Genomic DNA, 13,881 nt, shown 5'->3' on the forward strand with positions numbered 1-13,881 from the left:
TAAATGATAATATGTCATAACTAAAACATGGTTGAATTATAAAGATTAAATAGTAACTACAAAAATCCATTTCCTTTCTCGGGCGCCTGGGTGGCTCAGTTGGTTAAGTGACTGCCTTCGGCTCAGTTCATGATCCCAGGGTCCTGGGATCGAGTCCCACATCAGGCTCCCCCTGCTCTGCAGGGAGCCTGCCACTCCCCCTGCTGTGCTCTCTGTCAAATAAATAAATAAAGTCGTTTTTTTTTTTAAAGATTTTATTTATTTGAGAGAGAGAGAGAATGAGAGATAGAAAGCATGAGAGGGAAGAGGGTCAGAGGGAGAAGCAGACTCCCTGCTGAGCAGGGAGCCCGATGTAGGACTCGATCCCGGGACTCCAGGATCATGACCTAAGACGAAGGCAGTTGCTTAACCAACTGAGCCACCCAGGCGCCCATAAATAAAGTCTTAAAAAAAAAAATCCATTTCCTTTCTCAAACAAGATAAAGCAGATTAAGTATGATTTCAGGGTCAGCAGAAAAGGATTAACTATAAAATCAAGTAACACCTAGCTAATTTAAAAATGAGACTTTATTTGTCCTGAACAAAAACTTACAAATGTGCTCAATATTCCTTTTCAAAACCCATCCTCTCTCCAGCAACATCCCCATACTTTTTTTTTTTCTCTAAATATCTTCCCTCCAACCACATTCCCATAAACATTGTTTTACTTACCATCCTTCCCCTTTAACTTACTTTTTTATGGTGGGAAGAAAGAACAGATGCCCCTAAAACAGGTTCCAAATTTCCTTGGTGGCTGTCATTATCACCTCTCCTTGTACCATCCAGCTGGTGCCCTTTTCTGAGCCTTATATCTGGCTCTGGAGTCCTGCTGCACCCCAATCGGTTTTCTGCTGTCTGGTTCATGGGATACCCAAGCCTTTCTTACCAAGAGGTCTTCCTTTCTGTCCCTTCTGGGGAGGATGGACTTTCTGGATAGTGAGTTGACCCTAAGGAGAGGAAAGTTGTGAATTAACATATTTTAAATAAACACACTAAATGAGTGCTGAGGGAAGACAAAGGTTGTATTATTATACACTCAAACAACAGAATACCCAGCAATCATTAAAAATAATAAAACAGGGCGCCTGGATGGCTCAGTGGGTTGAGTGGCTGCCTTCAGCTCAAGTCATGATCCCAGAGTCCTGGGACTCCCTGCTCAGTGGGGAGCCTGCTACTCCCTCTCCCTTTGTCCATTCCCCAGTTCATGTGTGCGCCTGTGCACACACGCACTCTCTCTCAAGTAAATAAATAAAATCTTAAAAAAAAAAAAAAAAGAGGGGCGCCTGGGCGGCTCAGTCGTTAAGCATCTGCCTTTGGCTCAGGTCATGATCCCAGGGTCCTGGGACTGAGCCCCGCATCAGGCTCCCTGCTCAGGGGGAAGCCTGCTTCTCCCTCTCCCACTCCCCCAGTTTGTGTTCCCTCTCTCAGTGTGTCTCTCTGTCAAATAAATAAAATCTTAAAAAAAAAAAAAAGAATAAAACAATGTATAAAATATCTGTATTTGCTAACAGGAAAGATGGTCAAAATCAATTTTTTTTTAAAAAATCAGAATACAAGACATGTATATGTTCCCAGAAGTTATAAAAGTATAATTGTATAATTACTAGAAAATATTAAAAACTGTACTCTTGGTACTGAAGTACATAGGGAAGAATCTAAGGTCTCAAGTGAGAAAACTTTTCATTTTGTTCTGCCTGCATTTTTTTTTTTTTACAATATATCATTTTACAACATGCAATTCTTACTTACTTACTTCAAATATACCATTTTACAATACATCACTTTTTCATTAAAACCAGACCAAACTGCAGAAAGAATATGTGGATTTTATGTATAATAACTGGGTCTTATATATCCAGTCTCATTTAAACATCACAATGACCTCAAAGGGTATATTTGTGTATCTGCTTTTCAGGTGAGGAAACCAAAATTCATAATATTTTGTATGGAAATAAATAGGACAAAGTCTCTGACTTTCATAGCACATATCATTGGTAATGTTTTGCATTTAAGTTCCTTAAACGTCTGACATTTCAATATTTGAGTTGTTTTGAATTCTAACTAGACTAACCTGGAAGGCAAGAAACTCAGGACTAGAGCATACTTCTTTTACATCCCTTGAGTTCCTAGAAAGTGCTATGCACATAAATATTTAATGAATATTTGACAGATAACATTTAAATGTTCTTGAGTGGTAAAAACTTTCAGAAATCATCACTCTCTCTCTAAATTAGGCTGTAATAAGTCCTCGGAGTTCAATTATTTCATGTCCTAAACTCACAGTACAAAAGCTTAATTTAGACATGTAGTTACATCTACTAATAAGGTCATTATCACAGCCAATCCAACTAGAAACATAAACAGAAGAAGCCAGGGTATGTGTTATGCTCATAAAATCCCGTGAGATTCAAAGTTCTTCCTAGAGGAAAGGAGGAGTACGGCTAAGTGGGAGGGCCTGGATAGCATAAAAAGAAGGTAAAATGGGTATTTGGTTTTCACATATATATGGGTACTAAGACTAAGAATCTGCCCTAGAATTCAAATTAAGACTAAAAATCAGCCAACTGTTTCATACAATCATGTGAGTTTGCTGCAGGATTTCTCTAAGGGCTTTCAAAGTTTCTGGAGCAAGAACAAACACAAATCTTTAAGGATCACCAAACCTTAGCATGTGCCTATCACTTAAGGGCCTCAGCAAGCATATTAATAATACTGAGATTATAAACCATGCTATTAATGCCCAATTCTAAAAGAGAAAGCAATGCTAATGACTTACACTTATTTATGTGCAGCTCAGAAAACTATTTCACACCTACTATTTCATTTTGTTTCAGGGAAAAGGAAGCTAACATTTATTGTGGATCAACGATTCCACAAAGCTAAATTCTGTACCAGAGAATTTACATGTGGTATCTCACATAATACTAACATATAGCCACCCCCCTGAGGTGTTTTATCCCCCATTTTATAGATGTGGAAACTGAAACTTGGGAGATTAATTTATTCAAGACCATTAGTCAATACAAATAAAGAGGAGCAGCTGGAATTTACACCCAGGTCTTTCCGGCCTCATGATGTTCATGTTCTTTCTACTACCCAATGATTAAGACTGGGGAAGAAAAGATAAAAATTTGAACCCTAAAGGCACTTGGCTTAGGTGGCAAGTAAACTACAGAATCAGAATCTTTATTCTCAAATTGTAGCAAGTAAAATAAAGCTTTCTGCAAAGCAGCCAAATGACCACACCAAACTTCTCATAAGCCGGAGCTATATATGGAGGAGTGTTGCTCATTTATGAGAATGTTAATGGAATATTCTATTAGTTAGAATTGTTTTGTAATCCGCAACTCAGAAAAAGAAAGCAAATAACAAGAAATAAGTTTTCCCAAAGAATTTGTAAAGGATTCATCTTAAAATAAAAAGAAGAAAATCAATTTCCAGGAAAGGCCTGAGAGATCAATATACATTCCTATCAACAATGTTTTCTAAATTTACAAGTAAAATAAATGAACAAAATAAGGCACTGTAAAATTTTCAATCAAAAAAATTTAGTTCTATTCACTAATTTATATATACAAAGCAAGAAGGCCTACCACATTATTTTAGTTTCAACAATAAAATTATCGAAGGAAAAAGCATTTGTCAGCCCTCCGGTTCCTGAAGATTTAATAAAACATCCCAATCCTAAACACTCAACAACTGTAATGTACTATACATTTTAGTTTATTTGCATTCTACCTAATGATAAAATGAATTGCTCCTGGATGCAATGCTTTGAAATCAAAAGCATTGATACTAAAAGTCTAAGGTAAAATTACAATTAAGGTAAAGATGTCCTTAATCACCATTATTGAACTCTTGTCTTGGAGGTTTTAGACAATTAAAATAAGAGGTGAAAATGAGGGTTGAAAACTATAACTACTTACAGATTATATGATACTTTAGCTAAAAACCCAACAGAATCAACTGGGAAAAATTATAATAAAAAATTATCAAATGATTGGGTATAAAATTGACATATGGATATTAACAGCCTGCATCCTAAAAGCCCATAATATTTGGTTACTATGGAATAAACTAATATATCACAATAGGGGAAAAAAGGATAAAATGCTTCAAAGCAAACCTTAAAATGCTAATGAAGATCTACAAAAACTGGGAATAAATGAGTTCAGCAATGTTGACAGAATATCGACACTCAAATATCACTTTTTATATACTAAAAATAAACATGTAGAAACTGAAACTTAGAAAAATACTGTTTAAAATTACTCCCAAGAAAATTAAATACTTAAGTATACACTTAACAAAGTATGCACAGGATCTGTTTGCCAAAAATTACAAAATGCTGATGAACAAAAACAGCAACATACCATATTCATGTACTGGAAGACTCAATAAAGATGTCAATTCTCCCCAAATTTTCTACAGGTTTAAATGCAATTCCTATCAAGATCTTAGCATAGAAACAAAATAAATGGCAAGCTTACTCTAAAATTTATATGGAAGGCACAAGGCCTACCAAAACAATCTACCAAAAATCCCTCTATCTAATGTAAAGGCCTATTACACAGCTACAGCAGTCAAGTGTGGTAATGGCAGAGGAAAAGACACACAGACTGATGGAACAAATCAGAGATCCAAAATGTAGACACACAAATATGCCAAACTCTTATTTTAAAGATATGCAAAAGCAATTTATTTCTTTATAATTATTATATTTATTTATTTGTCAGAGAGAGAGAGAGAGAGCACGCATGAGCACACACAAGCAAGGGGAGCAGCAGGCAGAGGGAGAAGCAGACTCCACACAGAGCAAGGAGCTCAATGCAGGACTCGATTTCAGGGCCCTGGGATCATGACCTGAGCCGAACGCAGACGCTTAACTGACTAAGCAACCCAGGCATCCCTGGCAAAAGCAATTTAATGGTGAATCACAAAGGTGATAGCCCCCCCACTAAAAGAGAGGACTTCAACCTAAACCTTACATGTTAAACAAAAGTTAACTCAAAATGGATAATGGACTTAAATGTAAAATGTAAACTTGTATAAAAAACACAAGAGAAAACCTTCATAATCTAGAGCTATGCAAAGAGTATTGAGACTTGACACCAAAAGATCCATAATAGGAAAAAAAATGAAAAACTGGACTTCATCAAAATTAACTTTTCTGTAAAGCACTCTACTAAGAAGTTAAAAAGACAAGTCGTAGACTGAGAGAAAATATTTGTAAATCACATATCCAACAACTATTATCTAAACTATGTAAAGAACTCAAAAATTCAACAGTACAAAAAAAAAATACTCCAACTAGAAAATGGACAAATGACAGGAACAGGTGTTTCCCCAAAGAGGATGTACAAATGGCAAATAATCACAAGAAAAGATGTTCAATGTCATTAGCCATCACAGAAATGCAAATTAAAACCAAAATGAGCTATCATCACAAACCTAATCAGAATGGTTAAAATAAAACACTATGAACAGGAGAATGACTTCTGGCATGACAGTGTGAGGAGCTCTGCTGATCTGCTCCCCAATGAAAATGATAAAAACCAAAACAAAACATTAAAAGCCTCTGGAAACAGTCCTAAAAGTAAACAGCAAATAAAGAAACATTCAAGATTACCTATGAAAATTCAGTAAGAAAAGCAAAAAGTCTATGGTATCTGAACCAAGATGTCTCTCTTCCTCCCTACCCAACTCAGAGGAGCAGAGAATCTACTCCAGACTTTTGCAGTCAAAAACACAGGACCCCTTGGCCTCCAGCACCCAGATGCAATCGGGAGGAACAGGAGGACATCAGTATTTCTCATTCTGCCTTGGGTAACTATTGCCAAGTCTAATCTCAGATAAACAGTTTACAGTAGGGGCTCTCTTCCTCCTACCAGCCAGCCCTACTTGTGGAATTGAGGCAACTGCAACTTGACCATGTTATGCTGAGAATACCAGGGCACTGATCATTCTTGACCCAGCTCATGAGGTGGAGGTCCTACACACCAGGAGAAGCAAGCTGAGAGGACCCAAGACCAATGCCCACTGGCCCACCAAGCACTCATCTCTTAGAGTGTGGCTATTACTCAGAGAGAAACTTGTCATTGTCCCCATCCCCATATCCCTAGAGCCCTGGTTCAGAGATTTTGCCTGGGGGGAAGAAGCAGGAAGGGGGTAAGCAGGGAGGTCTAATCTCTTCCCAAAAGGCTTAACTTTATTTGCAACACAGGGTGAAGAAGTCTAAAGGCATTCTAAGAACAGCGGAAGTACTGGCAGCAGATTCAAGATATAGACTAAACTAGGGGTACCTGGATGGCTCAGTCAGTTAAGCATAGACTTTTTTAAGATTTTACTTCTTTGTCGGGGGGGCGGGGCGCACAAGCAGGGGGAGCAGCAGGCAGTGGGAGAAGCAGGCTCCCACTTGCTGAGCAAGGAGTCCAACGTGGGACTCGATCTCAGGACCCTGGGATCATGACCTGAGATGAAGGCAGATTCTTAACTGACTGAGCACCACCCAGGCGTCCTAAGCATCGGACTCTTGATTTCAGCTCAGGTAATGATCTCAGGATTGTGAGATTGAAGCCCACCCACCTCAGACTCTGCACTGGGCATGGAGCCTGCTTAAGATTCTCTCTCCTCTCCCTCTGCCTGTCCCTGCCTCCAAAAATAAAAAAAAAAATTTAAAAGATACAGGTTAAACTCTAGGCAGGTTAGTTTGCAAGAGTACCAGAGAATAAGAGAACTGATAGGAGTTCTCCTAGTGTCTAACAAAAATGAAACACTAAACTCAGAAACCATTCCTTCAAAGGAGCTAGAATTTGATGGGATTAGTCTGCAGAACGATTACAGTCCAGGGCATTCTTAAAATCATGAGGGCAATCAGCTGGCAATTAATGAAGTTTTTAACAGCTGAGTGTGGTCTCAGGGAAACAAAAAAAGAGAGCCCAATCTAAACCATTATCACCCTGGGTAACTGGGAGCATATCCAAAATTACACCTCCCTGAGAAACAGTATCAGAAGCTGAACACTAATGGGGGAAAAGACTCAACTAAAACAATCCAATCAGTCACTATGCAAGTTAACAAGCAAATAACAAACACTGGAAGAGGCAGCCCAGTACCTGTGCCTAGAGTTGCTACATTATCTAAAAGGTCCAGTATCCAATAAAAAGTTAGGAGGCATGCAAAGAAACAGGAAAGTATATCCATACACTGGGAAGAAAGAAAAGAGAAAAAAAAAATGGGTAACAAAGGTGGTCAAAAGGTGCAGACTTCCACTTGTAAAATAAGTCCTGGGGATATAACGTACAGATGGTGACTAGAGTTAATAAAACTGTATCGTACCTTTTAAAGTTGCTAAAAGGGTAAATCTTCAAAGTTTTCAACACAAGGAAAAGGTAAAAGAATAAATCTTCAAAGTTCTCATCAAAAGGAAAAAGTTTTCATCACTATGTGGGGGGGAAAAACAGGCTAGAGAAAGTATCTGTGAGAGAGACTAGATGTCAGATTTATCAAATAAATACTATAATGTAGCTATTATAAACATGTTCACACAACTAAAGGAAACTATGGCTCACGATAATGTCACATCAGGGAGCTCAGTTGGAGGAGCATGTGATTCTTGATCTCGGGGATCATGAGTTTGAGCCCAACACCGGGCACAGAGATTACTTAAGTAAATAAAAACTTAACGACAATGTCACATCAGATAGAAAGTATCAATAGAGACAAATTAGAAAAAAGAATCCAACAGAAATTATGGCATTAAAAAGTAGAATAACAAACTTAAAAGTCATTAGATGGGCTCAACAGAATTGCAGAAGAAAAAATAAGCACACTTGGACAAAGATAAGACCTTATGCAAACCAAAGACAGAAAGAAAAAAAGGTAGTAAAATGAAGAGACCCTCAAAGGTATTCCAGAAACCATGAAGACTTTAAGGACAGGACAGGAGGTGAGAAACCTCCAAATGCCCGGGTTCGGCTTACAGGTCAACCACTGGTCATGTCCTCTTAATTACCATCTCCTAAAAACTGTAAAGCAAGAATCCTAAATCAAGCAAAACTATCCTTCAAAAGTGAGGGAGAAATCAAGACATTTACAGATAAACAAAAGCTGAAGTGGTTTGTGACCACTAGACCTGCCCTGCAAGAAATGCTCAAGGGAATTCTACAAGGTGAAATGAAAAGGAACTAGACAATACCCTGAAACCAGAGAAATAAAGAATTATAAATAAATAATTAAAAAAGCTGTAACAATGGTTTATAACTGTATTCATTTTCTATGTGATTTAAGAGACTAATCCATTTTTTTTTTCTTAAGATTGATTTATTTTAGAGAGAGAGAGCATGTGCGTGCTCACGAGCGGGAAGAACAAAAGGAGAGGGAGAGAAGCCCCAAGCAGACTCCCCAGTGAGCATGGAGCCCAATGCGGGGCTCAATCCCAGGACCCCAAGGATCATGACCTGAGCCAAAATCAAAAGCCAGATGCCCAACCAACTGAGCCACCCACGTGTCCCAAGAAACTAAGACATTTAAAGGAAAAAACTATTATTAGTGTAACAGCTAGTACTACTGTACCTTTGTAACTCCAATCTTGTTTTCTACATAATTTATGAGACTGATGCATTTAAAAGAATTATTACTTATGTTTGGGGACAAACAACATATAAAGATATAATTCTGTGACAACAATAAAAATAAGTGGGAACAGAGCTGTAAAAGAGCAGATTTTGCCCATTCTTGAAGTTACTGTAACTATAAAATGTTAAAGGTAACCCCATGAAAACCACTCACACACACACACACACACAAAATAGCTATAGAATATACAAAAAAGGACATTAAGGAATTTAAACAATGCCCTACAAAACACTGCGTGGTTTTTTGTTTGTTTGTTAATCAACAAACACAGGAATGCAGGAAGGGACAAAAAAGCTATTGGGCATATGGAAAATAGTATAAACAGGCTGAAAGTGAAAGGATGGGAAAAGATATTCCATGCAAATAGTAACCAAAAGAGTTCAGGAATGGCTGTACTGATATTAGACAGAACAGACTTTACATCAAAAAAAAGATTTTAAGAGATAAAGAAGGATGGGACGCCTGGGTGACTCAGTTGGTTGAGCATCTCCCTTCAGCTCAGGTTGTGATCCTGTGGTCCTGGGATCCAGTCCCGCATCAGGCTCCTTGCTCCACGGGGAGCTTTCTTCTCCCTCTGCCTCTCTCTCTCTCTCTGTCTCTCTCGTGAATAAATATTTTTAAAAAAAAAAAAAAAAACAACAGAGGGTGCCTGGGTGGCTCAGTTGGTTAAGCGACTGCCTTCGGCTCAGGTCATGATCCTGGAGTCCCAAGATCGAGTCCCGCATCGGGCTCCCTGCTCGGTGGAGAGCCTGCTTCTCCCTCTCCCTCTGCCTGCCTCTCTGCCTGCTTGTGCTCTCTCTCTATCTCTGTCAAATAAATAAATAAAATCTTAAAAAAAAAAAAAAAGATAAAAAAGGACATCATATACTAACAAAAGTTTCAAAAAAGAAAATACAACAATCAGAAACATTTAGGCACCTAATAATAGACCATCAAAATATATGAAGCAAAACTGATGGAATTAAAGGGAAAAGTAGTTCTACAAAAATAGGGGAGGGCTTCAAAACCCAGCTCACAATAATGGAGAGAACCACCGGACAAAAGTAAGGAAACAGGGGCACCTGGGTGGCCCAGTCATTAAGTGTCTGCCTTCGGCTCAGATCATGATCCCAGGGTCCTGGGATAGAGCCCCGCATTGGGCTCCCTGCTCAGCGGGAAGCCTGCTTCTCTCTCTCCCACTCCCCCTGCTTGTATTTCCTCTCTCGCTGTCTCTATCTGTCAAATAAATAAAATCTTTAAAAAAAAAAAAAAAAAGAGGAGGAGGAAACAGAGGACTTAACACAATAAACCAACTATATCTTTTTTTAAGATTTTATTTATTAATTTGACAAGAGAGAGACAGTGAGAGAGGGAACACAAGCAGGGGGAATGGGAGAGGGAGAAGCAGGCTTCCCGCTGAGCAGGGAGCCCGATGCGGGGCTCGTTCCCAGGACCCTGGGATCATGACCTGAGCCAAAGGCAGACGCTTAATGACTGAGCCACCCAGGTGCCCCTTAAACCAACTATATACTGTATCTAACAGACATATACAGAACCACTTTACTCAACAACACACATATTCTCAGGCACATATGGGACAGACCATATGTTAGGCCACAAATTAAATCTCAATACATTAAAAATCTCACAACAGAATAAACTTACAAATCAGTACACTTAAAACTGGAAAATTGACAATTTAGTACAAATTAACATACTTTTAAGCAACTGATGGCTCAAAGATGAAATCACAGATGAATGAAAACGACAACATATCAAAACTTACAAGACAACACAAATGGTGCGGGGGGGGGGGGGGAATTTAAGCTATAAATGTTTACACTAAAAAAGACCAGATCTCAAATCAACAACCTAACTTTACAATTTAAAGAACTAGAGAAGAAGATAGCAGGAGGGGAAGAATAAAGGGGAGTAAGTCGGAGGGGGAGACAAACCATGAGAGACGATGGACTCTGAAAAATAAACTGAGGGTTCTAGAGGGGAGGAGGGTGGGGGGATGGGTTAGCCTGGTGATGGGTATTAAAGAGGGCGCATTCTGCGTGGAGCACTGGGTGTTATGCACAAACAATGAATCATGGAACACTACATCAAAAACTAATGATGTAATGTATGGTGATTAACATAACAATAAAAAATTTTTAAAAAACTAACTCTAAAGCTAGAAGGAGGGAAATAATGAAGATTAGAGCAGAGACAAAGGGAACAGAGGGAAGAAAAATCAATGAAACCAAAAAATGGTTCTCCAAAAGATCAACAAAATTGACATAAACCTTTTGCTAGATGTACTAAGAAAAAGAGAAGATTCAAATTACTAACATTAGAAATGAACCTGAGAATATTACTACCAATCCTACAGAAATTAAAAGGATTATAAGAGAACACTATGAACAACTGTGTATCAAAAAATGAGAAAAGCTAGATGAAATGAACAAACTTCTAAAAAACAAAACCTACCAAGCCTTAAATTATGAAAAAATAGAAAATCTGACCTTATAGTCCTGTAACTGGTAAGGAAACTTAATCAGTAATAAAAAATTTTCCAACAAAGAAAAGCACTAGACCTAATGGCTTTACTCTTGAATTCCACCAAACATTTAAAGAACGAATACCAATTCTCAAACTTTTCCAAAAAAAAAAAAAACAAACAAACAAAAACTGAACACTTCCTAACTAATTCTACAAGGCCAGCATAACCCTGATTACAGAGCCAGACAAAACACTACAAGAAAACTACAGACCAATCTCCCTTGTGAACACTGATGCAAAAATCCACAAGAAAATACTACCAAAACTTCAGGGGCATATTAAGATTATACACCATAACAATCTGATTTATTCCTGGAATGCAAGAATAGTTCAACACAGAAAAATCTATCAATGTAAAATACCACATCAACAAAATGAAGGGAAAAAAACATGCACATCACAAATGATGCAGAAAACGCATCTGACAAAATTCAACGCCCTCTCATGATAAAAACACTTAGTAAAATAGGAATAGAAGGAAACCTTCAGAGAAGTCATATATGGAAAAAAAACACAGCAAACATCAAACTCAATAATAAAGAGTGAAAACTTCTCTAAGATCAGAATTTTGTACTTCATGTATCTATTCCAAGATAAATTTAATAAATCTAAAGATTAACAATGAAATTAATCCCAAGCACTGAATATAGTGTTTTATTACCAAAATCATGTATAAGCACCTTTTAAAAATTCCCAAGAATTTGGAACATAACGGGAAATTAAATATTCCTTTCTGCATTTTAATATAGTGCCCTATTACCTCTTAACATTAATTTAAGTAACATGAGTAGTGGTCTCAGCCCTCATACATACACAATGACAGTCTGAAAAATTAAAAGACTGATCATGAAATGATAACTCCAAAAAGTCACATTTTTAATGTAATAAAGGAGTTAAAATATTTTATATATATAGTTCTTATATATAGTATAGCCTGTTTATCACATACAGCTCTCTTAAGCCAGACCTTTATACAGACAGAAATCACCAAAAATTATTTTTAGTTTTAACAATTCAAAATAACTCATATCAACAGTATGTGGATATCTGAGTTACATGTCTCACAGAATATGAGCTATTGTTTGCCAATGCCACTTGACAAATTTTGGACTGTCATAAAATCTCTTTCCAGGACACCTGGGTGGCTCAGTCAGTTAATTGTCTACTTTCGGCTGGGGTCAGGCTGGGGTCATCATCAAGTCGAGTCATGATCAAGTCCTGTGTCAGGCTCCCTGCTCGGCGGGGAGCCTGCTTCTCCCTCTCCCTGCTTCCCCCGCCCCTTTGCTTGCACTCTCTCTCACTCTCTCTCTCTCTCAAATAAATGTTTTTAAAAAAAAATAAAATCTCTTTCCACAAGCAACTCTTTTTAATGATTCTCAAAGAGCTGTACTTTGGGCGCCTGGGTGGCTCAGTTGGTTAAGCGACTGCCTTCGGCTCAGGTCATGATCCCGGAGTCCTGGGATCGAGTCCCACATCGGGCTCCTGGCTCAGCGGGGAGCCTGCTTCTCCCTCTGACCCTTTCCCCTCTCATGCTGTTTCTTTCTCTCTCTCTCTCAAATAAATAAATAAAATCTTTAAAAAAAAAAAAAAGAGCTGTACTTTGCAAATGCCTTTAGAATTGCTATAATTTCCCTAAATAAGTACTACTACTAAACCCTTTAATTTCCAACTCTTCACAAGGAAAACAAAACTTGGTACTCTTGAAATAAAAAAGGTTGCTATTATATTAGCGTTACTTTTGTACGTTCCATTTTTCAGAACCCTGAATTACTGTGTCCCAGAATGCTTTCTTCTATTAGGTGCCTGTCTTATGGACAGAGGACCTGAGCCTCAGAGGTGGAGATCTAACCACAAAAATTAGCAAAAATCAGGTCCAGATTTCGTAACTCCAACTCCCCACTGAGTTCAAATTGTTGGTAGAGAACGTTTAAAGTCCCAAAAAGACAGTCTTCACCTATTAAAGTTCTTCTTTACCTGTCATCATATTAATATATCATACCTACTTTCACCTAAGGGCTACTCCACTTTAAAAACATTTACCTTGGAGGGGCGCCTGGGTGGCTCAGTTGGTTAAGCAACTGCCTTCAGCTCAGGTCATGATCCTGGAGTCCTGGGATCGAGTCCCGCATCGGGCTCCCTGCTCAGCAGGGAGTCTGCTTCTCCCTCTGACCTTCTTCCCTCTCGTGCTCTCTATCTCTCATTCTCTCTCTCTCAAATAAAAAAATAAAATCTTTAAAAATAAAAATAAAAAATAATAAAAACAAAAACATTTACCTTGGAATAAAGAGCTCTAGCTCTAAAGAAAATCACTTAATGGCATTCACAGTCACTCCATCAAACCTGACATTTATTCTAAGAGTCTCCAAGGCTTTTTAGTTCCAGACCAGTTATCTGTCCCAAAGGCACACTTTCTGGCAAACTATGAATTCCCTACATGTTTTCTAATAGTTATAAGCCTGTCTGTTGGACATTGAATTAAACCAAACCATTGTTTATTTGCTTTATGTTTTCCTACTTAATGATTTAAGGCTTTACCTTTCCAAGTTATATTCTCCAACTTGCTCACACAACAATTTGCTAATAATACAGATTTACTTGCCTTAGTGGACAGTATTACACAACATTATTGCTAAAGATATTCCTCCCTTATCCCAAATCCCTATATCCATTAGCAAATGC

General features: G+C 38.0%; 1 protein-coding gene across 5 annotated transcripts in view; it reads right to left on the reverse strand.

Moving 5' to 3' along the window:
* The window catches only part of ADIPOR2 (adiponectin receptor 2), a 99,865-nt gene that overhangs the window by 44,045 nt on the left and 41,939 nt on the right, over positions 1-13,881 (reverse strand). For 4 of the 5 annotated variants that reach the window (XM_073887011.1, XM_073887010.1, XM_025851852.2 and 1 more), the window contains one exon: positions 733-986. The exons of the other annotated variant lie outside the window; for it this stretch is intronic. In XM_073887011.1, the coding sequence (XP_073743112.1) occupies positions 733-903 (171 nt within the window). In that variant the 5' untranslated portion in view covers positions 904-986. The remainder of the gene's footprint in view (positions 1-732; positions 987-13,881) is intronic. 5 annotated transcript variants of the gene reach the window in all.

Source organism: Callorhinus ursinus, unplaced genomic scaffold (assembly GCF_003265705.2).
Source record: "Callorhinus ursinus isolate GAN/ISIS: 27379988/994484 unplaced genomic scaffold, GSC_fseal_2.0 scaffold74, whole genome shotgun sequence".
NCBI classification, from domain to species: domain Eukaryota; kingdom Metazoa; phylum Chordata; class Mammalia; order Carnivora; family Otariidae; genus Callorhinus; species Callorhinus ursinus.